Below are 27,936 nucleotides of genomic sequence, written 5' to 3' on the forward strand. Positions count from 1 at the left end.
TGAAGTTTGGTTCAGCTTGACCATCCTCCCTCAGCAGAGTAAGGGATGAGTATGGATTTTTGTTTAAAATATTTATGTAAAATAATAATTCTACGTCATATTTCTTCAAGTTATTTCTGTCTTGTTATCAAGAATTTCTCCTAAAGAGAGAGAAATCTGTCTGAAACCTAAGTCTGTCCTTCAGAATTGAATTCTTAGTCCTCTTAAAGCTCCAATCAAGCCTGCGTCAGCACTAGTGTTCTCTTCTACCTAGGTAACCTAAATCATGATAAAATTCCAAGATGACAGGAAAGTACTTATAGGAGAAAACTAATTATTTACATTGGGCATTTCAGAACTCTCCAAAAGTTTAAGTAGTAATAGTTTATGCCAATTTATAGGGAACAATCTAAATTTCTCATGATACCTTTATTTGTCATCTGAGAGGCCTTATGTTTTTGTTCTGGTTACTACTTTTAGGCCAGTTCTACTAAAAGTACTTCCTCTAAGCTTTTGATTTATTGTAAACATCAGTTGAGGGAGAAATATGATATAATTGTTTATTTAGTTCTATTTGGATGTGCTTTACAAATTTTTAGTCTCTTTAGGCTAGCACTAATTCTATTCCATTCACTAAGTAGATCTTTTCTGTATCATCTCACAGTCATTTCTGCATCTAAATTCTTAAAGTTAAATAAGTGGTTTGTTAACTCTTACTAATACATATACGAGAACTGTGACAGTTTTACTTTAGGTACAACATGAGAGGGGCTTCTGGCTGATTTCAGTCAGGGCTGCTTTCTTTTACAGACTTAAGAGTATATTTTGGTTTGAGGGTGAGGGGGATTATCAGAAGCTTGGAATGTTCCTGTTTGAGGCAGAAGTTTTATGGCAGGGTTGGAATATCTCTGGGAGGAGGGGAGTTTATCTTGGGGCAGATATCTTTCTGGCCAGACGGGGGTAATCTCCAGGCTGGCATCTTCCCAGCCAGACTGGGATTATCTCACGGCTAGGATGTCTCTGGTCAGGGAATGGCTTGGAATGTTTCTGGTTGGAGGTGTTATTTGTGGTTTATGGTCGTGCTGACCTTAGCCATTAGGTTGATGCCCTTTGGATTTAGGTGGTTTTTTATTAAAGTGAACTTTAGAATGAGGGGCTTGTCCAAGATGGCAATGCTCCTGCTCGGTCAAGCATAATCACATGTACAAAATAGAAATAGATTTATGTCATTTACAGTGGTGTTTTTTTGAATTGAAGTGTCACTCAGGGCTACATGAACAGTTTTGAGAAACATGTGGGCCCAGATAATTTTATGGGAATTCTTTAATTCCATGGCTGTATTCTCTCCTAAGATCATTCAGACAGACAATATGACCATAGGTGTTTTTTTTTTTTTTGCAGATTTTGTGTTGATTGAAACTTTGTGCTCATTTTAGTTTCTTATCATTTCCACTTAAGACTGTGTGCTTCCCATTTTACAACAGAAAAGCACCATTCACACGTCTTGAATCACAAGTTGCCTCAAGATGCAAAAGCCTCAATAAAGGGACAATCTGAATTATTAGTATAAAAAGAAAACTCCTTTAATTAAAACAGCAAAACCCCATGGTAAGTCCTTAAGTCTGACCTTGTCATAGACATATTCTGTTAGAGAAAATCGTGGTATTAGAAACAGATATTTAGGCTGGGTTGCAATGTTCTAAATTTTGATATATTATGGAGTGAGGTAGTGGGAATAATTATAATTTTCAAATAATCTTGTGCAGCATCTATCCTCCAGCTATTGCCATCAAAGACTGCATTGTTATTGAAGGAGAGTCTTTTACAAACAATGTATGAAAGTTTACCATGAAATATTGAAACCAAGATGATAAAATATAGGAAGTCTCCTAATTTTTTCTACTCATCTACGTAATAATCTTCAGATTAAATATATAAGATTTATTTTGAAACACCTACTGTAAAATATTGATTTGTAATGAATTTGTCCCATCTTCACCTTTACCACTTTCAGGAGAGACAGCTTTGTGGCTACTCTCATTAACTGGTGTCTCCACTGCATACTTTGTGTGATTTCACGGAGGAAGAGGTGAAAAGTTCTATATTTCCATCTCTGGTTAAAAGAAACATATAAAGAGTTAGAGTTTTAGATTTTAAAAAATATTTATATTTAATTATGAAATACTATAATTCTACCTTTTTAAAAACTTGAGCAAAATTTCTTGCCCACAGTTATGTGGCTATGAAAAAATGTTAATAAAAAAAGAGGTCTAAACTGTTATTTTTAAAATGGGGAACACATTTTGCATAAACCATGGTAGCCTCTATCCTTAAAAGTTATAATGTGTCAGCAGTCTCTAAGTGGTAGGGTTATTTTTCTTCAGAATAAAAAATAAAGCCAGTCTTTCATGGGTCTGTACAAACAAAAATGATCAATTATTACCAAAACTAATATCAAAGTATTGGAAAACCAAAGTGTGTATATATAAGCATACAGCTTTTTAATTTCCTTTCTCATGAAGTCTCAGAAATACTTTCAGAATCATTATCCTAGCATGCCCAAATTCAGAAAGTGTCCCATGAAACAGTGGTCCCTAGTAGTTGGAGCACAGGCTGTAAAGAGACTCCATTACTCAACCTTGGACCAGATGATCATTCTCTTTCTGCTTTAAGATTTTATTTGTAAAATGAAATAATTAAGATTCCATTCCGAGATTTTATTTGCAAAATGGAATAATTCTACCTTATAATGTAGTTCTAAGGATTACATAACATACCATTGGTAAAGTGCTTAGTCCTGGGATTAAAGTAAGTTCTCAAAAATGGAATCTATTATTAACCCATGTGAAATAAAGAATGGTTTCAATTTGTCATTTAATTGATTCATTAATAAAAACTTGTCAAGCTCCTATAATGGATCAGACAATTTTTATGTGTTTTGAATGTCAAAATTAATAAGACATAGTTCTTCTCCAAAAGTATAGGGTGGAATATATGCATAGCCACATAAAAATAGAGCAAGTGCATTGCTTGACACCACTGAAGCAGCTATCTAGTGAACAAGAGTAGTCTTTATTCTTCCCATGGCTACAAAATAAGGAAAGATGTAGTATTCCCTCAAATTAACATGTAAAAGAGAAATAAAAGAATGTGTTTGTCAAAATTTCAGTACTAATATGGTGATCTTTATCATCACTGAGAAAAAGGATGCATTAAAACTTTAATTATCAAAGCAGGCTTTAAACACCAAGAAGAATGACTGGAGATCAAGGAGAGTATGTTTCACATACTGAAATATATCAGAACATAGCTCACCCAAACTCTCCAAGGACACTGAAAGACTGCCGCTGAACAAAGAACTTAACAGGTCTTTTAAATAAGACTGATCTGACAGTTTATAAAAATGGTTTCCTGTAAATACTTCTTTCCAAGGGAACTCTGGTCTTTTGAAAATGTTTTTAATCCATTTAACCCTGAATAGCTGCACAGATTAAACCATTTTCTTATTATTAATAATGTAAATGCATACCTATTTTGAACTTTCTTTCAAACACTGTGGTAAGCCCTTTACAAATATTGTATCCATTGGTCTTGTTAAAAAAACACTTCTGACAAATTAAATTTAACAGAGTTCATCTGAGCCAAGAACAATTCATAAATCAGGCAACAGTTAGAATCAGAAGAGTCTCAGAGAGCTCCACCCAGCAGTGTGTGCAGTGCAATTTTATAGCATACCCACAGAAGCAGAGTTGAGAAATCACCTGATTGGCTACAGCTAGGCATCTGCTTTATTTGCGCATGGAGTGATCATTTGGCTACCTATAATTGTCTGAAACATGGCTGCTTGTGATTGGCTGAAACTAGACTCTTCCTTGTACTCCCAACTTAGGTTTGAGACTGTTTACATATTAATTTAAGTTGTAATTTGCTTTGTAGGGACTCAGGCTATGGAGACAGCCTCAGGCTAATGGCCTCCTGCTTATTTATCAGTCTTCACACACAAAGACACACACACGTGCACACAACTAATATATCTTAATATCATTTCCATTTTACAGATAAAAAACGAATAAGAATGGTTATGTCCCTCACTTTAAAAAAACTATGTTTGATCAACAGTATGTCTTTAAAATAAGGACATAACATCTCAAATTTAGTGAACTGATTTTCCTCTTGGCTGATGATTGCAAAATAATATGCTCAGTCTTTCTACTGTTTGTTTAGAGTTATTCCATTCAAAGGATTAATATTATCATGAATTAACTGAATAAACAATTTCACCATTAAGTGGTGTATCTGCTTGCTTCAGAGCCAAAATAATCCTACTGGTTCTAGTTATTTGATAGACTGTAAGAAATTAAATATGATTGATTACTTGAATATTGATAATTTTAAATTGGCTTATTGGTAGAGTGGTTAAACTAATAAATATAAGAGTTTATGGAAAGGTAATAGTCATGCATTCTCACCTTTGCATCATTTTTATACAATGCGACAATATATAATGCTTTGAAGTATTCAGATAATTTGCAAATTGTATGACTGAATTGGAGATGTCTTCATATTTTGCAACTTGCTAGGTTACAGCTGAGTGTTTGGAGTGCAACATTCTTTTAAAAGTCACGAAATAACTGTAATTTGCTCAGGGAAGTCTTACAGGCTAGACATTCTTTGCCCCTCCAGATCTACACTCAGTCTCTCTTTACCGTTTCCACTCCTGGATCTGATTCCTCAGAAGTTCTCTTGTTTTCTGGCTTTCTATTTGCCAGAAAACAAGATTCTGCCAGTGAGAGACATCATCAGGAAATCTAAATGTGGAGAAAAGAGGTTAGGCATTTAATTCCACCTTCCTCTCTAGCCCGCACCTCAAGCTGAAATTTGGCTCTGTACCTCCTATGCAACAGCTTCTCTCTCCAGTTACAGCTTTCACTAGTCTCTGATAACAGCTCCTTCTCCTTATAAATTTCTGGTCTAGGGCATCCCCAGTTGTGGGCCCTCAGGTACTTCATCTTAATTCTTAACCCTACCCATACTTAATAGTTCCTTCAGTAAACTGCTTTGAATTAAGGATTTCAGTGTGCCTCCTAGGGTGACCAACCATTCTGGTTTGTGTGACACTCATGAATTTATTTTAGCACGAAAATCAGATGCCCTTGCTACACACGAGGACAGTTGGTTATCCTCAGCTTCCTGACAGAGACTTGTCTGATCTAGATGGCTAAGATAGTGAGGGTCTGGTAAAAATATAGGCTATGTGGTTGAAAGAGAGGGAGATATTTTATCTGGAAAGAGAGAATGTTAAGTTTTGCTTCAAGACAGTTGGCTTATTTTATAGTAAAGAGTGTAGAAAGTTTAGAGAGGGGTCAGAAGAAACCATCTGTAAGGTGATGATATAGAGTGTCTAGCATTGTGGTAGGTGATTTTTATAATATTATATATATATCTCACCATGCCATAAATGTGTTTGAGTAAAGTAGGGTCTGTAAATAGTACAGCTTACCAGCTCAGTAGACAAGAAAATCGGTTGCAGTCATTACATAAACTCAATCAATCTAAAAATTAACCTACAATTACCTTAGAATATCTGTCAGAATTTTATATCTCTGAAATTAATTGAGAATTTCTAAATAAACAATGAATGAACATGAGTGTCAAGTACCTTTATATCATTTACTTAGGCATAATTATATAAATAACTTAAAAATAATAGGTAGCAAGTAGAGTTTTGATATAAATTTCAATTTATTCTCTGCTAAGAAAATCATTAGTTTCTGCTGATGAGATAGTCAAACAATTCACTCTCAATATCTCATCACAGTCACCGGTTCCTCTCCCTTGATTACTCTTCCTGCTGGTACAGTATGCAGAACTAACTTTTTGTGTCTTTCGTTAATGACTTCTCATTACTTGTATAGGAATTCAACTTTTTTTCTCTAATGATTGATTATCCTGTATCCTGGGTAGCTCACTTTCTTTACTGTAGCATGCTATAATAAGTGGAACATTCTGTTTCCTTTGACAAGAAAAAAAAATTCTTGATTGTGAAAATGAGGTTCCTGTTATGTAGCAACATGGACATTGTTACATTTTTGCTCTCATTGTACAATTTGTATTTTCCACATATCTCCCAATATTACTTTCAATTTATAAAATAACAGCATCACCAACAATAATAAATTGATAGCTGCAAATCTACTATATGCCAAATACTGTGCTAGACCCTGAAGTAGAGAGTTGAATAAGATGTAGTCTCTGACCTTCAAAAATTGAGAGAGGGATATGTCAACAAAACATTCCAATAATATTAAAGAGTAAAACAACAGGTTTGCACAAAGAACAAAATAACCCAAAAGTGTGATTCACTCATCTGGAAGTGTGGATTGGGCAGGGAAAAGTTGAGTTAAGACATTTTGCAGATGTCATATCTGAGCTTATCCAGTTAAGTCCATTTCCTTCTCAATTGTAAATGACTTGCCCTGATGAAATGGTGATTAATGCAACAATTATACTGTATAAGAGTGTATACAATAAAAACTAAGCCTCGTTCTCACTCTAGATTTTTTTCTATCTATGTAAGCAACCAAATCAGAACTTTAAACAGCCAAACAAGAATAAGCAAATACAAAACCAAACACTTAAATGTGCAGGTATTGTATTTACTATCAATTTTCTCCTACAGAAACCAATTTCAGACACCTTGTGAATACCCACTTTTCCTTACCTGGGGAGTTCTTCACCTTCTTTTAATCTAAATAACTCTATTAAGACAAAGAGTAGTTGAATCCATTTCACTGTATTTATATTTCTTTAAGTTCTCAGACACTGTAGTTGGGGGGATGTAGCCTTCATATATAGAAAGTAAATTTCAAGTTGCAAAAGGAATTTATAGTTGGAGAGCCAAGGTTCTGATTTTTTTTTTCTTCATCTACAATTTAGACCTCAATGTACAATGTCCCTTAGCTTCTAGGTCATTCTTTTCTTTTTGTAAAGAGTCTTAGTAGATAAAAATTACAGCCAACAGTCTCAAGTATACCAACCAGAGTTCCAGAGCCATATAATTTAAAAACTAGAAGGAACCTCAGGTAACATATAAATAAATATATTCTTTTTCAGCTAAAGAAGCCCAGAGAAGTGAAATGATTTGCCTCAGTTAAAACAAGTAGGTAGTGGCATGACTGTTCACTAGAACTAATTCCTGTTTCCTTTTAAAGTGGTCTTTATCCTAATACAAAAGCCGAAATAGAAACACTGGAGAGCTTATTACAGTACATGTTGCTGGATCTCATCACCAGAGGTTGTAATTTGTTAGGGCTAATGGAGGCCCAGTAATCTGCATTTCTAACAAGTTTCTGGCTGCTGCTGCTGCCTTGGTAAAAATACATTGAGAAACCTGCTCGACAGCATGCATCTTGAGGCCTTACATAAGTATTTTTAAACCCAAGCCTGTAATAACTTAGTAGAAAGAAGTCCTGACTCTAAAGTAAATATTTCCTTTTTCCTCCTAATAAGACACTTCATCTCTCTGTAGTACACTTAAAGGTTTGATCTAGGACCTGAAGATTTTCTCTCGGTAATTACGTATTTATTTAATTTAAAGCCAGTTAATGTATGCATGCTTCTTAAAATATGAAATAATATAATATTTTTATTGTATGACTTACACTTTTTTCATTAATTGAAAGTACCTTCATCACCATTCATGATTATTGATTTACATGTCCTGGATTTACCTATCCAATATTTACCCATCTTGTCAAATTAGTCAACAAGGACTGTAAATTATTCTGTCACAAACTTTCAATCCTCTGCTAACCCTTTACCTCTCTGCTTCCACCTTCTTTTCCCTCCCCATTCACTACCTGAGCTCATGTGGTCATGTCAGAAGTATATCATTAACCTGCAATGATTATACTTTTACTTTTCTTTGCTCCACAGACACAAATGGACAAAAATCATTCTTCTTTCAAAGAAATCACAGTGTCTAAATAATTCCAAGGTTTTATAAATATATTAAGAAAACAATTAAATGCATTGAGCAAATATAACTGCCTCATTAAAAGATATTTTTAACATCACTAGACTATTTTTGCTTCTCTAAAAGTATAATTTTCTAATAGATCAGCTACACATTTAATTTGCATGCTCATTGCTTTCTATTAAAGTGATTATGTACGTTTTCTGGAAAAAAAAATCCTAACTTTTTATAGACAGAATTTAACTAGGGTTTTTGACAGAGATATTCTCAATCAACTACCTATTCCTCTCACTTTGGATAGTAATGAAGGCCGTCATAGAAAATGAAGGTTTATAATGAGACACTATAGTACCCTACCATGGGGACAATGAATGGCATCATGTTCTCTTTAATCTCTCCTTTCTTCATTTTATTTTTTTAGAGCAAGCATGGAGCCATTATGAAAGCTAAAATTGATTTTTTTTCTTGAACATATTTTAACGTACACACATATAGAGGGTATATTTGAGTAACGATTGTTTCCAAATGACATTCTTTTGGAGAAGGATGGGAGGTTGTATCTTTTGAAGAATTTTATGAGCCTTAATTTTTTGGAGAGTCTTAAGGCTTCTATATGATTCTAAAGAGTTAGGGAAACCTGTGGTAACCCAAAGAGTGAAACTAAAGACTGGTGTTTATCACAGCTTTACTAACTAATGTTCCTTGAAATAAGCTATATCAATTTACAGATATTATTAAAAATGCACAGAAAATAAATGAACACTAATATCCAAGCATGTGAATTAAATAACTCAAATTGCAACCTTGGCAATACCACAATCTTATGGTAATATTTTAAGGTTTTTAAAAATTTGATATTAATACATAGCAAAGTATTTTTAATGTGTACAATTATATGTAACTACAGAATTCTTATAACTATACAAAATATTATATTAAATATATACATATAACATATACGCACATATATGATAGATGCATGTATATGTATTCATATACAGTCATACATACATTGTTTAACAACTGGGATATGTGTACTTACACAAATCTAAATGGTATAGCCTACTACACACCTAAGCTTTATGGAGTAGCCTATTGCTCCTAGGTTACAAACTCATATGGCATGTTACTCTACTGAATACTGTAGGCAATTGTAACACAATGGTTAAGTATTTGTATATTTAAACATATATAAACATAGAAAAGGTACAGTAAAAATACTGTATAAAAGGCAAAAATGGTACACCTATGTAGGGCACTTACCATGAATGAAGCTTGTAGGACTGAGAATTACTCTGGGTGAGTGAGTAGAGGGTGAATACGAAGGCCTGGAACATTACTGTATACTACTGCAGACTTTAGAAACACTGTACATGAAGGCCACACTAAATTTATTACAAATATTTTTTTCTTCAATAATAAATTAACGATCTTGCTGTAAGTTTTTACTTTATAAACTTTTCATTTTTAAAATTTTTGACTCCTACTTTTTCTTTATTAACAAATTAGAGTAAACATCACATTTGTGTGGCTGCAAGGGCACAGCCTACTTTGACAGCTTGGAAAAAATAAACAGTAATTTATGTTACAAAAAAAAAAAGAAAACTTCTGTAACAAAACTTATCTTAAAACACAAAGACATTGTACAGCTGTACAAAAATTTGTATTTCTTTATATTCTTATTCCATAGCCTTTTTCTATTTTTAAAATAATTTTTAACTTTTTAAACTTTTTTGTTAAAAACTAAGACATGTACACACACCTTAGCCTAGGCCTACAGAGGGTCAGGATCATTGAGGCATCACTAGGAAATAGAAATTTTCCAACTCAACTATGATCTTATGGGTCCACTGTTGTACACGCAGCCTGTTGTTGAGTGAAATGTTGTTACTGGGCACATGACTGTATATTGCTCCACAAACATCTTTTTCTAAGACCTCATTGTGTTATGTTATTTTTTCAATATGCTAATTCACTGATTTTTTTCCCGTGCACTTTCAAGTCTTTTATTTATTTCTATACCACTTAATATTTTGTACTGGCAGTACTTGAATTTGTCATGTATTTTTATAATTCTTGTCAGTTTATTTTCTATCTCATGTGATTATCTTCTATATTCATTTTTCTTCTTTCATAATTTTTTAAATGAAGTGTGCTTGTTCTCTAAATGGTCTCCTTTCTCTTAGGGTAAATCATCTATGAAAGCATTTTCTCCATGGATCTACTGAGGTATTGTGAAATTGTCATAGGTTCTTCTTTTTGATATTGTCTTAACTTCACCCTTTGTTATTCTTCCGTTCAGTAACAGTTTTAATGGGGCCCATGATGACTCAGTTAAAGAACATTATTGTCCAGGTTCCCTTTCACTTAGATGTGATCATATTATGAAGTGCAGGCTGAGATGCTGTAAACAAAATTGATATCTGTGACTTCCAGTGCTTCTCCTTAAGAAGACGATGTTTTCTCTGAATTCCCCTTTCCCTGCACAGTAGGTTGGAAAATGTCAACGACTGAATTGATCCTCCTGCTCCTAGAGATGAAAATCAAGTACAGATAATGACAGAGACATTTTTGCTCTATTATGTCCTTGGATGAGCTCAAGAAATGTCTGCTTATCCCTAACCACCTTGGAAAGTTACCTTAAGAAAGTAAAATTGCTATGTTGCTTGAGAAGCTATATTTTTAAGTATTTTTATTATAGTAGTTTCTAGAACAAGATTTCTCAACCTTAATACAATTGACATTTGAGGCTGAATATGTTTTTGTAGTAAAAAGCTGTCATGTGTATTTTACGGTGTTTTGTAGCATCATTAGCCACTACCACTTGACCCCTATGGCGTTCTTCTGGTCGTGACAAGCAAAAATGTCTCTGGACTTTGGCAAATGTCCCCTGTGGAATAAATGTGTTTCTGTTTGAGAACCGCTAGTCTGTAGACTAAAGAATGTAGACATTGTTCCTTGTAGTAATGCTGCCTTAATAAAACTTATAAAATATTGCATTCACTTAGGAGTCAGTGAGAAGAAGGGAAGAGGCATTGAAGGCTGGAAGGTGGTGATAATTCTTCTGCTGCAGCATTGATAAAACTGTTAACTGTGGAAAGTACTAGGCAGAACATATTCCTATGGAGATTAAAGCAGCTAGAGAAGTGCTTAGAAAGGCAGAATGTCAGTATATTTTGATTGTTACATGTAGTTTTTAGTAAAATATTATAACAAAAAATGAGCACAGCTAAGAAAAAATGAACAGTTGAAATTAGAAATAGAGGTGACAGAACTTTTTAGGGAGATAACCTGAAATTGGCTAATAAGCTAGAAAAGTGAGATCTCTCAGAGTTGAAAAAACTAACTGCCTCGATACTTCAAACGACGGGAGAAAGAGTGTCACTCATGGCTTTTTTTAGAGACCCCCCCATTTGGACTTTTTAGCCAAAAGTATGAAAAAGCCACATGCGAAGATTAGATTATAAATATTGCCTTCATACCACTACCAACTTTTTCATATGACCACATTAGTCATCTTTAAAATAAAGAAAAGTGGGCCCAGGGCCAGGCTTACGCCTGTAATCCCAGCACTTCGGGAGGCCGAGGGGTGTGGATAACCTGAGGTCAGGAGTTGGAAACCAGCCTAGCCAACATGGTGAAACCTTGTCTCTACTAAAAGTACAAAATTTAGCCAAGTATGGTGGCATGTGCCTATAGTTCCAGCTACTTGTGAGGCTGAGGCAGGGGAATCGCTTGAACCCGGGAGGCGGAGCTTGCAGTGAGTTGAGATGTCCCACTGCACTCCAGCCTGGGTGACAGAGCGAGACTCTGTCTCAAAAAAAAAAAAAAAAAAAAAAAGGGGCCCAGCAAAGAAGTCAATTAATTAAAAACAAGAATCAGAGGGTTAAGAAGTGTAACTAGAAGACATTTTTGGTGAAGTTCTTCCAAATGAAACTAAATATACCAGAAACCTTAATTCTTGCGAAAGTTGAAAAACCACTAGCTCAGCATTGAAAGGCTTTTAATTGTGTGATACAAAAAGACATCCTTGGTTTATTAAACCGAAACCACCAGCTGGTCATGGTGGCTCACACCTGTAATCCCAGTACTTTGGGAGGCTAAGGCAGGAAGATCATTTGAGGCCAGGAGTTCAAGACCAGCCTGGTCAACATGGTGAAACCCGACCTTTACTAAAAATACAAAAATTAGCCAGATGTGGTGGTGCATGCCTGTAATCCCAGCTACCTGGGAGACTGAGTCATGAGAGTCACTTGAACCTGGGAGGTAAAGGCTGCAGTGAGCCAAGATCGTGCCACCTCACCCCAGCCTGAGTGACAGAGAGAGATTCTGTCTTGGAAAAAAACAAACAAACAAAACTATACCAGCAAAAAGAGGCTAGGAAATCTGTGCAGTGGCCTGATATGGCCTGATGAAGCATACCATCTGCTTGAGGATATGCCATGGAAGTTAAGGAAACAAAATGTCCCAATTGGTCAAATGACCAGCCAGAAAAGGACAATGGATAAGTTCCTCCCAGAGACCAGAACCAGTCTAACCAAAGAAATTGGGCTGCTGCCAGGTCAGGGAGTTCTTGAAATTCTGATCCAGAGTGATTTATTTCATAATTGTAATGAATCAATGGCTTTTTCTAGGTGAGTATTTTTGTTGCAGTTGTCCTATTTCTTTTTCACTATTGTATATTGGCTATGTATGGAGTCGGGGGCTGGGAGGTATGAGAAAAATGACTGTGTTTTTGAGTTCATTGCTGTTCCGCCCCCACTGGATCACACAGAAAGAACTGTGCGTAATTCAGAGATATCCAGTTTTTAGTAGGGTGCAGTAACTGGACAAGTCATTTGATTGTATTGTATCTCTTGGAGAACAGATGTTTTCTTTTTGGAAAGCAAAACAGAACAAAACAAAACATGAATACTTGTACATGGATACTTGGGAGGCCAGCATGGCAGTCTGTCAGAAACCATTAATTTTCTTCAGTGTTTTTCCCCTCCTTACTTCCTTTCAGCAATAGAATCTATTGACTTTTAGCTGGGCACAAGGTATGCAGCTAGAGAGAATACATCCCCAATCTTCCCTTGCAAAATAGGCCTTATCTCACAACTAATGCCAATAGGATACATGAAAACAAATCTCTAAACTTTTTGAATCATGTATTGAAAAGAAAACTAATTGCCTTTCAAGAACTTCCCACTTCAGGTTGGCAATCAAGTAGCAAAAGCTTGAACAGTGGCCTCATACCATACACAGACTGAACCCCCTCACTGGGAGTAACAGATCTGTTTCACCAGTTTGGTTCCCTAGATGACCTTATAAAGGAAAGCCCATGTTATTTGCCCTGGATTCTCGTGTGAGAGAGCGACATGTTTTATTCTTGTTTCAACTACTCAAGTTTTGGTTCCATTAATCCTAACTCCTACATCTTTCCTGGGATTATTATGATATTAACATTCTGCTTAAAATATGTTGAAATTTCAGGTGTATTAAGATTCATATTTGAAGCTCAATTATTCAGGATATTGAATATCACAATTGATCTGGGGTTACGGGACATAAGACATTATAGCTGGGAAAGGTTAATCTGCATTTTTACTCTTAATTACTATTCTTGTTAATAGCGTTGCCCTAAACTACCTCTGTCTACAGAATAAAGCAAAATATTTTCCAATAAGTGTTTTTGTTTTTTCTACATTTCTTATCATTTTATCTTCTGTTTTCTAATAGGGAATTTTTATCTCTATTTTCCCATTATTAAACTAGCTATGTATATATATTTTATTTATCTCAAAAGCCAAGTTTTAGAACTTACCAGTTACATTATCTATTTATTAAATAATGCCTGCCTTAAAAATAAAACAATTACTTATTTACAACTTGGGTGTAACTCGTAGCTCTTTTTCTAGCTGGCATTTGTGTGTACTCTTGTGCATTGATATGCACACAAACATAATTCTTACCTTGAGTTTAATTTCTTTTCTTTTTAAAAATTCCTTGGGTTTAATAAGTATCTTTCATTTCTCTTTTTTTTGGTCCTATTTAGTATAACATTTCCTCTTAGCAGAACTTTAATGGTACCCATGAGTTCTTTATATGTAATCATTTTTCTCAGTTTATTTGGGCATATTTATTGTTTGTTTGTCAACTTTCATTCCACCCTTTCCCAACAACTTAAGTTTTATCTTTTGGGTTTCAAATTATGAAACAATAGCAGAGTTGGACTAAAATAAAAAGATTCAGCTTCTTCAGCTCACTTTCTTTAATAGGCAACTTAAGAATATGTCCTCCCTAGAAAGCACAATGGTGAAGTTCAAATGAGAACTTGAATAGGCAAATGCGTGACCAAACTAAAATGAATTGCTGTGCTGATATTAAGAGTTCCTGATGGCCCGCTGCTTGTCCATTACATAGGTCTTGATCTAGGAGTAGATTTTAACAAAAGTCACATCGAGATGTAAAAGCATTAAGCTGACTTAAGGGTCATGGACAGAAAACAGAAGGAAGTAACACTATGTTAACTACATGTTGCTGAGGGCCTCTACTCCAGGAAGGATTTTACCTTCCAGAAGCTCTAGACTGGCACCGCCTCCAGTGCTGACGTGGCTGACTTTATCTTCAGTGTTCCACTTGGCACAGCAAGTAGCAGTGTCTCCACCCCCTATAACAGTGATGCAGCCCTTGGAAGTGGCTTTCACAATTTCATCCATGAGGGCTTTGGTTCCCTTAGCAAAGGCATCCCATTCAAATACTCCTAACGGCCCATTCCAAACAATTAGCCTTGCTTGAGCCACAACTTGAGCATGATTCTTGTTGCTCTCAGGACCACAGTCCAAACCCATCCAGCCAGGAGATATGCCAGATGCTACAGTGGCTTTTCCAACCTGAGCTTTCTCATCAAACTTGTCCCCAGTAACAAAGTCAACAGGAAAAGTAATCCTTACACCATTCTTTTGTGCTTTGGCCATGATATCTTTAACGATCTTGGCTCCCTCTTCATCAAACAGGGAAGCACCAATCTCCATGTTGTTGAGTACCTTAAGGAAGGTATAAGCCATTCCACCACCAATAATCATCTCATTGACTTTGTCCAGCATATTTTTGATAAGTTGGATCTTGTCTGCCACTTTTGCTCCACCAAGTATAGCCAGAAAGGGTCTCACTGGGTTTTCCAAGGCTTTAGCAAAGTAATCTAGTTCCTTCTTCATCAAGAATCCGGATGCTTTATGGGGCAGATTCACTCCCACCATGGAACTATGAGCGCGGTGCGCAGTGCCAAAAGCATCATTGACATAGACGTCCCCTAGCTTGGAAAGTGATGCTCGGAAGGCTTCTATTTTATCTGGCTCAGCTTTAATCTTCTTTCCAGAGGGATCTTGGCCCTTCCCTTCTTCCTCCACATGAAAGCGCAGGTTCTCCAGCAGGATGACTGAACCAGGAGCTGGGCTGGCACAGGCTTTCTCCACTTCTGCACCTACACAGTCCTTCAGGAACAGAACATCCTTGCCCAGCAAGGATTTGAGCTCAACAGCAACAGGCGCTAAGGAATATCTGTCAGGCATGGGAACACCACCAGGCCGACCTAGATGACTCATAAGAACTACTGCCTTGGCTCCATTGTCCAGGCAGTACTTGATGCTTGGGATGGAAGCCTTGATCCTCTGGTTGTTTGTAATCTGGTTCTTCTTCATGGGAACATTGAAGTCTACTCTCATGATGACTCGCTTCCCTCTAACATCCAGTTTGTCTAAAGTCAACTTCTTAGAAAGAGACATCTTGACAATATAAAGACATAGGCTGACACCTGGATCTTAATGCTGAAGAACCAACTTGCTGTTGAGGGGCTGGGTCGGTGGTGACTTCTAACGCCTTTGCCCTTGTCCCGCCCCTTTCTTCTCCTCACTGTCTCCGGCACAACAGCCACTGTTAGACCGCAAAGGAAATCTAGCTTTGTGATTGGCTCAAGGTCCTGTCAATCTCGATCTGAACTGTGTTGCTAGGTGAAGATTCCAACTTCCTGGGCAGAGGGCCATGTAGTGGAATAGAGGTACCTGGCTTCGGGCGAGACTTGGGTAGGTGAAGAAACCCCAGAATAAGAATGGTTATAAAAAAACAAGAATAGTCCTGAGGTGTGGGCCGCCTTCTGGCTCTTTTTGCCCCCACCCCACAGCTCGGTTAACAGTTGCTTTTATTATTAAAAACAAAACAAAAAGAACTCCACCCCCACCCCAGCAAACCTGCATACACCTCATTCATGTCAAATCTTAACCATTTTGATATGTAAAAACCTCTGCAGTGCCAAATAAAAGGAATATTTGAAATAATGATTTTCATATGAAACCTTGCTTATTCAAGTCAGGATAGTATAGTTCTGATTTTTCCTTGTCTTGATAAATATTTCTTTGAGGATGTGGCTTGTTGTTAGTCTTCATCTTTAGATCTATTCTAGGACGGGGTGGGAATGCTGTCATATTTTCATTACTTTGCTTCTTCCATTTTCAGACTACCATGAAAGAATGTTTGGTCACTTCTGCAGGAGAATCCCATAAGATCATAGCAAAGAGAGTATCAGTAACAAGTGCTGAAAGTAAAGGTGACATTTCTTTCAGACTACAATGTTATGATGAGGCTCCTTATTTTTTGTCTCCTCTCTGTTTGCTTTCCTACATGTACAACTTAGAAATCGAGCTGAAAAATAAATGCATGGTTTTCATGAGGATGAAAACATATATTAGAATTGAAAGCGAGTAAGATATTCTATTTTTGGAGAAAGCAAATGTATGTGGCTAGCTAGTTTAGTATTGAAAATTGGCTTTACAGTTTTTTTCATTCTACTCCATAAGTTGAGTGAACTAAATATGTAAAATGAAGGCTTTGACAGAAATATATTTGAGGCATCTCCTATTAAGGTGGCTAAAATAAAAAATAAAAACAAGTGTTGAGAAAGAAGTGGACAAATTGGAATCCTCATTTATTGCTGATAGGAATGTCTAATGGTGCAACCACTTTAGAAAACAGTTTATCGGTTCCTCAATGTTGAACATCGAGTCAACAGCATTTAAAAGCAACCTTAAATGGTGTTAAAATATACAGTAACAGAAACTCTCATTTATTGCTCCCAGGAATGAAATATGCTACAGCCATTTTGGGAAACAGCTTGGCAATTTCTTAGAAATATGCATAGACATACCATACAAGTCATCAATCCTATTTCTAGATATTCATCCAAGGACATCAAAAACCTGTATTCCCTCAAACTTCTGTAAACAAATGTTTAGAGCAGTTTTATTAATAATTACCAAAATTGTATATTCTTCAAGTAATAAATAAACTGTGATATATCCATGCAATGGAATATTATTTTTTTTAAAAAAAGAAAAGAAACAAGCTATTTACTTACACAAAAGCCCTGGATAAAACTTAAATGTGTCTTACTAACTGAAAGAAGCCAGGCAAAAAAATTATGTAGTTATTGTATAATTCCATTTGTATGGCATTTGAAAAAAGGCAAAACTATAGGGATGGAAAACATATCAGTGGTTGCTACATGTTAAGAGAGCATGGTCAACTATAATGGGGATACACAGGAGGATTTTTAGTGTGGTAAACTTTTCTATGAGGTACTGGAGTGGTGGATACAACATTCTATGCACTTGTCAAAATTCATAGAATCATACGTTGTAGAGAGTAAACTTTAATGAATGCAAATAAAAAAATATGATCCAGAGTGTTAGGGAATCGTATTATATAATGTAGCCTCTGACAGATAAGCCTAACTGTATCGTAATATATAGGAAATTTTACTACATGTGATGTGGAAATTTTACTACAGGTGATGTGGACAAAAAAAGGAAATGACTTAAGTAACTTTGCAAAAGAGGTTTTCAGTTTGTAAAACTAAAGACAAAAACAGCTGTCCATAAATATAATACTCTAGTTGGTAAGTTTGAATATCACAAGCTTATAGGTGAATAATTCTTAAACTATTTGTGTTATTAGAGATAAACAAATAAAGGAAGATAATTAAGTTTCTCACTGTCAGGAAAATAAATTACAAATAAGCAAGAGCAGAATGAACTCTGTGGTGCTGGATTAAGAGTCTGAGATATCAGTATGAACTCATATTAAGTTCAAAATACACATAGGTTGATATGGAAAATAATTACAGATATGTGTATAAATATGTGTTAATTTTCTCTTGCTACTGTAGCAAGTTGTCACAAATTTAGCTACTTGAAATAACACAATTTTGCATTCAAAAACAATTCTGTAGGTCAGAGATTCAGGTTGGCTCTGCTGGTTTCTTGCTCTGGATTTCATAAAGTTTTGTTGGCTGGGTTTTCATTACAAGGCTCTTGGAAGAATTTACCTCTAAGCTCATTTAGGCTTTTGGCAGGATTCAGTTCCTTGCAATTATAGGACTGAGCTACCTGCTTTTGGCTGGCTGTTAATAAACCCCTAAAGGCCCTCTCAGGTTTGTAGGTTCCTGTATCTGAGAGCCAGCAATGATGCATTGAATTCTTCTTACAATTGGAATCTCTCTGATTTTCATTTCTACTCCATCTGTTTTCCACTTTCATCCAGAGAAAATTCTCTGCTGTTAAGGACTCATTTGATTAAGTTGGGCCAAACTAGATAATACAGGATAAACTCCCTAATTAAATACTGTGATATAATTATATCTGCAAAGTCTCTTTTGTCATGTAGCATCAGTATTTACAAGTTCTGGGGAATAGGACATGGACATCTTTGGTGGGCCATTATTCTGCCTACTCAAACAGGATTTTGCTAAACACAAATATTTTCAAGCTCTGTTCATAACAGGGCAGAGAAGCAGTGACTTATAAATAAATAAGTGGGGGTGGGGGAAAGGACAAAACTTCTCTACAGAGGAATTCCAAATAATGTGTGTAGACACATTCCTCTACTAGAGGTGGAGCTTAATGGACTGTTTGAATGTAGTGATAAATAGATTCTGAGTATTCAAATTATTATTCACCATGATTTACAAATACTAGATTTGAAAGACCCAAAAGGAAAATATACTCTTCTGTTTTGGCACCTTTCTGTAAAGAAGATTTGCAGTGTGCTCTGCACTGAGCTAAACCACAAGGGCGTTTTGTCACCACTTCCCCAAGATCTGTCTTCATGTAACAGCATCAAGCTCTGAGGACCTTGTCTTTCAAAATTAAAATCCTGTTACCACGTATCATCCCACATACAGGCTGAAATGTCTTCTTGACTAAATCCAGTTTTCATCTATGTTCACAGTATCAATGTCTCTACGTTCTCCTGTTCTTGGACAGGTTTTCCAGGTTTTCTTTATGCAAATGTCCTCTGTTTCTCTCCAGGTCTTTTAAGGGCTGCTTACTTAGCTACTAGTATTTGCTCATGGTGGTGACTGATTAAAGTCTGTGATGGAAAGATTTCATTGTAGGTTATCCATTTTCTTTGAAAATTGAAACATGTTATGAATATAATCTATTATTCTTTCTATTAGGAAGCCTTTGAAATATTTGGGGCAGTTTAGCTTCAATTCACCTTTCCATTGACAATGATTGTAAAATATGCAAATATATATTCCATACGTTATGCAGAGTTCTGGGTGCTGAAATGACTAATAATCTATAGTTATGTATATTCTCATGTACATATTGTGTCATTTTAGTCACTAATTTTTAATATTTTGAAATACACCAATCCTTCTTTTAACAATTTAAAAACAATTTTTAAATTGTTTATGAATTTGTAAATGTCCCTATTAATAATAGCAGCAAACTTCAATTTATGCATTTGAAAATGTTTCCATGAGTTTTTGGGATCATTGTAAAAGGTAGACTAAGGTAGCTGTATGGTGCTATCTCTCCCTTTCAATGGCGAAAACCGCTACTCTTGCATCAACCTAATATATAACTTTTTACACAGTGCAGAATTAGTTTGAAAACAACATAATAATTCACACGATAACATTATGTATGAATTAGCCAATGCATTTGTTTTAAAGTATACTTTTTTGCATTTGTTCCTCCATCTAATTATCTATTCTTCTTCTTTTTTTCTTTATTATTATTATTATTATACTTTAAGTTTTAGGGTACATGTACACAATGTGCAGGTTAGTTACATATGTATACATATGCTATGCTGGTGCGCTGCACCCACTAACTCGTCATCTAGCATTAGGTATATCTCCCAATGCTATCCCTCCCCCCTCCCCCCACCCCACAACAGTCTCCAGAGTGTGATGTTCCCCTTCCTGTGTCCATGTGTTCTCATTGTTCAATTCCCACCTATGAGTGAGAATATGTGGTGTTTGGTTTTTTGTTCTTGTGATAGTTTACCGAGAATGATGATTTCCAGTTTCATCCATGTCCCTACAAAGGACATGAACTCATCATTTTTTATGGCTGCATAGTATTCCATGGTGTATATGTGCCACATTTTCTTAATCCAGTCTATCATTGTTGGACATTTGGGTTGGTTCCAAGTCTTTGCTATTGTGAATAATGCCACAATAAACATACGTGTGCATGTGTCTTTATAGCAGCATGATTTATAGTCCTTTGGGTATATACCCAGTAATGGGATGGCTGGGTCAAATGGTATTTCTAGTTCTGGATCCCTGAGGAATCGCCACACTGACTTCCACAATGGTTGAACTAGCTTACAGTCCCACCAACAGTGTAAAAGTGTTCCTATTTCTCCACATCCTCTCCAGCATCTGTTGTTTCCTGCCTTTTTAATGATGGCCATTCTAATGGGTGTGAAATGGTATCTCATTGTGGTTTTGATTTGCATTTCTCTGATGACCAGTGATGGTGAGCATTTTTTCATGTGTTTTTTGGCTGCATAAATGTCTTCTTTTGAGAAGTGTCTGTTCATGTCCTTTGCCCACTTTTTGATGGGGTTGTTTGTTTTTTTCTTGTAAATTTGTTTGAGTTCATTGTAGATTCTGGATATTAGCCCTTTGTCAGATGAGTAGGTTGCGAAAATTTTCTCCCATGTTGTAGGTTGCCTGTTCACTCTGATGGTAGTTTCTTTTGCTGTGCAGAAGCTCTTTAGTTTAATGAGATCCCATTTGTCAATTTTGGCTTTGGTTGCCATTACTTTTGGTGTTTTAGACATGAAGTCCTTGCGCATGCCTATGTCCTGAAGGGTAAAGCCTAGGTTTTCTTCTAGGGTTTTTATGGTTTTAGGTCTAACGTTTAAGTCTTTAATCCATCTTGAATTAATTTTTGTGTAAGGTGTAAGGAAGGGATCCAGTTTCAGCTTTCTACATATGGCTAGCCAGTTTTCCCAGCACCATATATTAAATAGGGAATCCTTTCCCCATTGCTTGTTTTTCTCAGGTTTGTCAAAGATCAGATAGTTGTAGATACGCGGCATTATTTCTGAGGGCTCTGTTCTGTTCCATTGATCTATATCTCTGTTTTGGTACCAGTACCATTCTGTTTTGGTTACTGTAGCCTTGTAGTATAGTTTGAAGTCGGGTAGTGTGATGCCTCCAGCTTTGTTCTTTTGGCTTAGGATTGACTTGGCGATGCGGGCTCTTTTTTGGTTCCACATGAACTTTAAAGTAGTTTTTTGCAATTCTGTGAAGAAAGTCATCGGTAGCTTGATGGGGATGGCATTGAATCTATAAATTACCTTGGGTAGTATGGCCATTTTCATGATATTGATTGTTCCTACCCATGAGCATGGAATGTTCTTCCATTTGTTTGTATCCTCTTTTATTTCCTTGAGCAGTGGATTGTAGTTCTCCTTGAAGAGGTCCTTCACATCCCTTGTAAGTTGGATTCCTAGGTATTTTATTTTCTTTGAAGCAATTGTGAATGGGAGTTCACTCATGATTTGACTCTCTGTTTGTCTGTTATTGGTGTATAAGAATGCTTGTGATTTTTGTAGATTGATTTTGTTTCCTGAGACTTTGCTGAAGTTGCTTATCAGCTTAAGGAGATTTTGGGCTGAGACAATGGGGTTTTCTAGATATACAATCATGTCATCTGCAAACAGGGACAATTTGACTTCCTCTTTTCCTAATTGAATACCCTTTATTTCCTTCTCCTGCCTAATTGCCCTGGCCAGAACTTCCAACACTATGTTGAATAGGAGTGGTGAGAGAGGGCATCCCTGTCTTGTGCCAGTTTTCAAAGGGAATGCTTCCAGTTTTTGCCCATTCAGTATGATATTGGCTGTGGGTTTGTCATAGACAGCTCTTATTATTTTGAGATAAGTCCCATCAATACCTAATTTATTGAGAGTTTTTAGCATGAAGGGTTGTTGAATTTTGTCAAAGGCCTTTTCTGCATCTATTGAGATAATCATGTGGTTTTTGTCTTTGGTTCTGTTTATATGCTGGATTACATTTATTGATTTGCATATATTGAACCAGCCTTCCATCCCAGGGATGAAGCCCACTTGATCATGGTGGATAAGCTTTTTGATGTGCTGCTGGATTCGGTTTACCAGCATTTTATGGAGGATTTTTGCATCGATGTTCATCAAGGATATTGGTCTAAAATTCTCTTTTTTGGTTGTGTCTCTGCCCGGCTTTGGTATCAGGATGATGCTGGCCTCATAAAATGAGTTAGGGAGGATTCCCTCTTTTTCTATTGATTGGAACAGTTTCAGAAGGAATGGTATCAGTTCCTCCTTGTACCTCTGGTAGAATTCGGCTGTGAATCCATCTGGTCCTGGACTCTTTTTCGTTGGTAAGCTACTGATTATTGCCACAATTTCAGCTCCTGTTATTGGTCTATTCAGAGATTCAACTTCTTCCTGGTTTAGTCTTGGGAGAGTGTATGTGTCAAAGAATTTATCCATTTCTTCTAGATTTTCCAGTTTATTTGCATAGAGGTGTTTGTAGTATTCTCTGATGGTAGTTTGTATTTCTGTGGGATCAGTGGTGATATCCCCTTTATCATTTTTTATTGCATCTATTTGATTCTTCTCTCTGTTTTCCTTATTAGTCTTGCTAGTGGTCTATCAGTTTTGTTGATCCTTTCAAAAAACCAGCTCCTGGATTCATTAATTTTTAGAAGAGTTTTTTGTGTCTCTATTTCCTTCAGTTCTGCTCTGATTTTAGTTATTTCTTGCCTTCTGCTAGCTTTTGAATGTGTTTGCTCTTGCTTTTCTAGTTCTTTTAATTGTGATGTTAGGGTGTCAATTTTGGATCTTTCCTGCTTTCTCTTGTGGGCATTTAGTGCTATAAATTTCCCTCTACACACTGCTTTGAATGTGTCCCAGAGATTCTGGTATGTTGTGTCTTTGTTGTCATTGGTTTCAAAGAACATCTTTATTTCTGCCTTCGTTTCATTATGTACCCAGTAGTCATTCAGGAGCAGGTTGTTCAGCTTCCATGTAGTTGAGCGGTTTTGAGTGAGATTCTTAATCCTGAGTTCTAGTTTGATTGCACTGTGGTCTGAGAGACAGTTTGTTACAATTTCTGTTCTTTTACATTTGCTGAGGAGAGCTTTACTTCCAACTATGTGGTCAATTTTGGAATAGGTGTGGTGTGGTGCTGAAAAAAATGTATATTCTGTTGATTTGGGGTGGAGAGTTCTGTAGATGTCTATTAGGTCCGCTTGGTGCAGAGCTGAGTTCAATTCCTGGGTATCCTTGTTGACTTTCTGTCTCATTGATCTGTCTAATGTTGACAGTGGGGTGTTAAAGTCTCCCATTATTAATGTGTAGGAGTCTAAGTCTCTTTGTAGGTCACTAAGGACTTGCTTTATGAATCTGGATGCTCCTGTATTGGGTGCACATATGTTTAGGATAGTTAGCTCTTCTTGTTGAATTGATCCCTTTACCATTATATAATGGCCTTCTTTGTCTCGTTTGATCTTTTTGGGTTTAAAGTCTGTTTTATCAGAGACTAGGACTGCAACCCCTGCCTTTTTTTGTTTTCCATTTGCTTGGTAGATCTTCCTCCATCCCTTTATTTTGAGCCTGTGTGTGTCTCTGCACATGAGATGGGTTTCCTGAATACAGCACACTGATGGGTCTTGACTCTTTATCCAATTTGCCAGTCTGTGTCTTTTAATTGGAGCATTTAGTCCATTTACATTTAAAGTTAATATTGTTATGTGTGAATTTGATCCTGTCATTATGATGTTAGCTGGTTATTTTGCTCATTAGTTGATGCAGTTTCTTCCTAGTCTCGATGGTCTTTACATTTTGGCATGATTTTGCAGTGGCTGGTACCGGTTGTTCCTTTCCATGTTTAGCGCTTCCTTCAGGAGCTCTTTTAGGGCAGGCCTGGTGGTGACAAAATCTCTCAGCATTTGCTTGTCTGTAAAGTATTTTATTTCTCCTTCACTTATGAAGCTTAGTTTGGCTGGATATGAAATTCTGGGTTGGAAATTCTTTTCTTTAAGAATGTTGAATATTGGCCCCCACTCTCTTCTGGCTTGTAGAGTTTCTGCCGAGAGATCTGCTGTTAGTCAGATGGGCTCCCCTTTGAGGGTAACCCGACCTTTCTCTCTGGCTGCCCTTAACATTTTTTCCTTCATTTCAACTTTGGTGAATCTGACAATTATGTGTCTTGGTGTTGCTCTTCTGGAGGAGTATCTTTGTGGCGTTCTCTGTATTTCCTGAATCTGAATGTTGGCCTGCCTTGCTAGACTGGGGAAGGTCTCCTGGATAATATCCTGCAGAGTGTTTTCCAACTTGGTTCCATTCTCCCCGTCACTTTCAAGTACACCAATCAGACGTAGATTTGGTCTTTTCACATAGTCCCATATTTCTTGGAGACTTTGCTCGTTTCTGTTTATTCTTTTTTCTCTAAACTTCCCTTCTCACTTCATTTCATTCATTTCATCTTCCATCGCTGATACCCTTTCTTCCTGTTGATTGCATTGGCTCCTGAGGCTTCTGCATTCTTCACGTAGTTCTCGAGCCTTGGTTTTCAGCTCCATCAGCTCCTTTAGGCACTTCTCTGTATTGGTTATTCTAGTTATACATTCTTCTAAATTTTTTTCAAAGTTTTCAACTTCTTTGCCTTTGGTTTGAATGTCCTCCCGTGGCTCGGAGTAATTTGATCGTCTGAAGCCTTCTTCTCTCAGCTCGTCAAAGTCATCCTCCGTCCAGCTTTGTTCCATTGCTGGTGAGGAACTGCATTCCTTTGGAGGAGGAGAGGCACTCTGCTTTTTAGAGTTTACAGTTTTTCTGCTCTGCTTTTTCCCCATCTTTGTGGTTTTATCTACTTTTGGTCTTTGATGATGGTCATGTACAGATGGGTTTTTGGTGTGGATGTCCTTTCTGTTTGTTAGTTTTCCTTCTAACAGACAGGACCCTCAGCTGCAGGTCTGTTGGAGTACCGGGCCATGTGAGGTGTCAGTCTGCCCCTGCTGGGGGGTGCCTCCCAGTTAAGCTGCTTGAGGGTCAGCGTTCAGGGACCCACTTGAGGAGGCAGTCTGCCCATTCTCAGATCTCCAGCTGCATGCTGGGAGAACCACTGCTCTCTTCAAAGCTGTCAGACAGGGACATTTAAGTCTGCAGAGGTTACTGCTGTCTTTTTGTTTGTCTGTGCCCTGCCCCCAGAGGTGGAGCCTACAGAGGCAGGCAGGCCTCCTTGACCTGCGGTGGGCTCCACCCAGTTGGAGCTTCCCGGCTGCTTTGTTTACCTGAGCAAGCCTGGGCAATGGCAGGCACCCCTCCCCCAGCCTTGCTGCTGCCTTGCATTTTGATCTCAGACTGTTGTGCTAGCAATCAGCAAGACTCCGTTGGCGTAGGACCCTCCGAGCCAGGTGCAGGATATAATCTCCTGGTGTGCCGTTTTTTAAGCCCGTCAGAAAAGTGCAGTATTCGGGTGGGAGTGACCCGATTTTCCAGGTGCCATCTGTCACCACTTCCTTTGACTAAGAAAGGGAACTCCCTGACCCCTTGCGCTTCCCGAGTGAGGCAACGCCTCGCCCTGCTTCGGCTCACGCATGGTGCGTGCACCCACTGACCTGCGCCCACTGTCTGGCACTCCCTAGTGAGATGAACCTGGTACCTCAGATGGAAATGCAGAAATCACCCGTCTTCTGCGTCGCTCACGCTGGGAGCTGTAGACCGGAGCTGTTCCTATTCGGCCATCTTGGCTCCTCCCCTTATCTATTCTTCTAACATAGTTCTGTTGCATAAATTTTAAGCTAATTTTACTCTCTTTATATTTTTTTTATAATCTAATTTTTTAGAAGATAAAAGGAATCATGGAAATATGGCTAAAATTAAATAGCTAAGTTACCCAATCACAAATAGGTAATTTTTAGGACTTTTGTGCATTGAATTCCTATAGATCTCTGTTATTGATTATTAATTGATGTAGGCACTGAATAGGACAAACTCAATATGAAGTCTAAGATAAGAATTTTAATGTTATTACAATAAAGTTAATGAGTCATAAGTTCTAAAAATATATATAATAATGTATATAATAATACAAATCATTACCAGTTCAAACTAATCCTAGGGAAGGATTGATGTATTGCTAAGATTAGGTTTTATTTTCCTTAAGGAGTCCAAATTAGATCAGTAGATGCAGTCATCCTGAACAAGAAAATTGTGTTATAAAAGTTATAATTTAAAAGGGTGTTTCAAGAGGGAACATTTTAATTAAAATTTTAATAAAAGAGATTGGAAGCTAGAGAGTTTAATTCACACTGATAAGTTATTTTAGAGTTATTTTTAACTAATGAATAACATGTGATTATTTTTCTAAAGACATTCCAAAAACTTTTCAATTTAGCTTTAAATATATTTTATTATTCTAAAATAAAACAATGAATTACTTTGTTAAAACCAAAACAATTTTAAGTATCAGCTTGTCTTCTAATACTGAAACTCAGGACATTCACATTACTATATGTTTTTTTCTATTACCCCCTAGCTCAAAAATTTCTGTAGAAAATAGAAGTATTGGATACCCCTTGAGAAATGAATGGTCCATTGAATTTTAATAAAAGATATCTTTTTGTTTATTAAGGCTACTACTTAATCATAGTTATGACCTATCTAATTGTGGCTTGCATTATGCAAAGCATATTTATAATTTAAATAATTATATTATTTGGTTAACTTTTGATACAGTCAAAATATTTGCCTGATACTATTTATTGGAGTTTCATCTATTATAACATATTGATGATAACACTGGGATCAAGAAAGGGTATAGGTGGGAAAGGAGACAGCTATAGTTTGCATAAGCTCTAAGCTAAAAGAAAGACAAATGATAAAAATGCGTCTTTGTATCTCCAACATTAACTAGGGGAATTGGGACAGTTACTGGATAAATTCACTATAGGCGACAAGAATAATTGACAAACTAGCTTAATGGAAATATTTGGAAGAATATATACATTCCAAAAATATGGCCAGACATCACTGACTTCTGTATAAGATGAAGACCTGTAAAATAGATTCTAGTTCTCAGTCTCTTACCTAGTTTTGGAGATTCCAATGTGAGACAGGGAATTATATGGAGCTCCTTTTAGCAACCACCAAAACCTATGGGAGACCCATGGGAGCCTAAGGTTTTTGAATTCTTGCATTCCTGGGAGGCAGAAAGTGGCCTTCAGTGGAAGTCCACAAACCAAGAAGAGAGATTGAGTTGCTGTAGAGGATATTTGTTGCACTGTTTCTCCCTCCATTGTATGCACTTGAAATCAAGCCTGTCCATGAGTGTGATCAGGATGGAGTTAATTGGAGCAGCAGTTGGAAAGGGTATGTCTTGTGAACTTTGATGGGCTAAGTCCTGGGAAGTCTTGAAATTTTGATGTTATAATTCAGTAAAATAAAATGTCAAGAAAAAAGGAAAAAAGAAAAAAGTGAAAAGACAAATAAAAGAGAAGAAAGAGAAAGAAACTAAAAAAGTGAAAAGACAAATAAAAGAGATGAAAGAGAAAGAATCTTGGATAAAAAGCTTGAAACCAGTGCTTTGGGGACCAGTTTGAAATCTCTCTTTCTTTTATTGTTCCAATTGTAGAGTTCTACAGAGGCGATACTGGAGC

General features: G+C 36.6%; 1 protein-coding gene and 1 long non-coding RNA gene across 4 annotated transcripts in view; one reads left to right on the forward strand and one right to left on the reverse strand.

Moving 5' to 3' along the window:
• Positions 1 to 1,965: 1,965 nt before the first annotated feature.
• PGK2 (phosphoglycerate kinase 2) lies at positions 1,966 to 15,837 on the reverse strand. 2 transcript variants are annotated; one of them, XM_019028712.3, is made up of 2 exons: positions 14,508 to 15,828; positions 1,966 to 2,092 (listed from the first exon to the last, which is right to left on the reverse strand). In XM_019028712.3, the coding sequence occupies exons 1-2, from the start codon at positions 15,718 to 15,720 to the stop codon at positions 2,079 to 2,081; spliced, it is 1,227 nt and encodes a 408-aa protein (XP_018884257.1). In that variant the 5' UTR covers positions 15,721 to 15,828; the 3' UTR covers positions 1,966 to 2,078. The 2 variants fall into 2 exon arrangements, with proteins under 2 accessions (XP_018884257.1, XP_004044218.1); XM_004044170.4 differs by lacking the exon at positions 1,966 to 2,092 and having other exon boundaries at positions 14,190 to 15,837.
• Positions 15,838 to 15,971: 134 nt separating this feature from the next.
• LOC129534092 (uncharacterized) overlaps positions 15,972 to 27,936 on the forward strand; it is a 34,238-nt gene continuing 22,273 nt past the window's right edge. For both annotated transcript variants that reach the window (XR_008680515.2, XR_010134262.1), the window contains exons 1-2: positions 15,972 to 16,017; positions 16,448 to 16,538. This is a non-coding gene — a long non-coding RNA (uncharacterized lncRNA). The remainder of the gene's footprint in view (positions 16,018 to 16,447; positions 16,539 to 27,936) is intronic.

The sequence above is a fragment of the Gorilla gorilla genome, chromosome 5, assembly GCF_029281585.2.
Source record: "Gorilla gorilla gorilla isolate KB3781 chromosome 5, NHGRI_mGorGor1-v2.1_pri, whole genome shotgun sequence".
Classification (NCBI taxonomy): domain Eukaryota; kingdom Metazoa; phylum Chordata; class Mammalia; order Primates; family Hominidae; genus Gorilla; species Gorilla gorilla.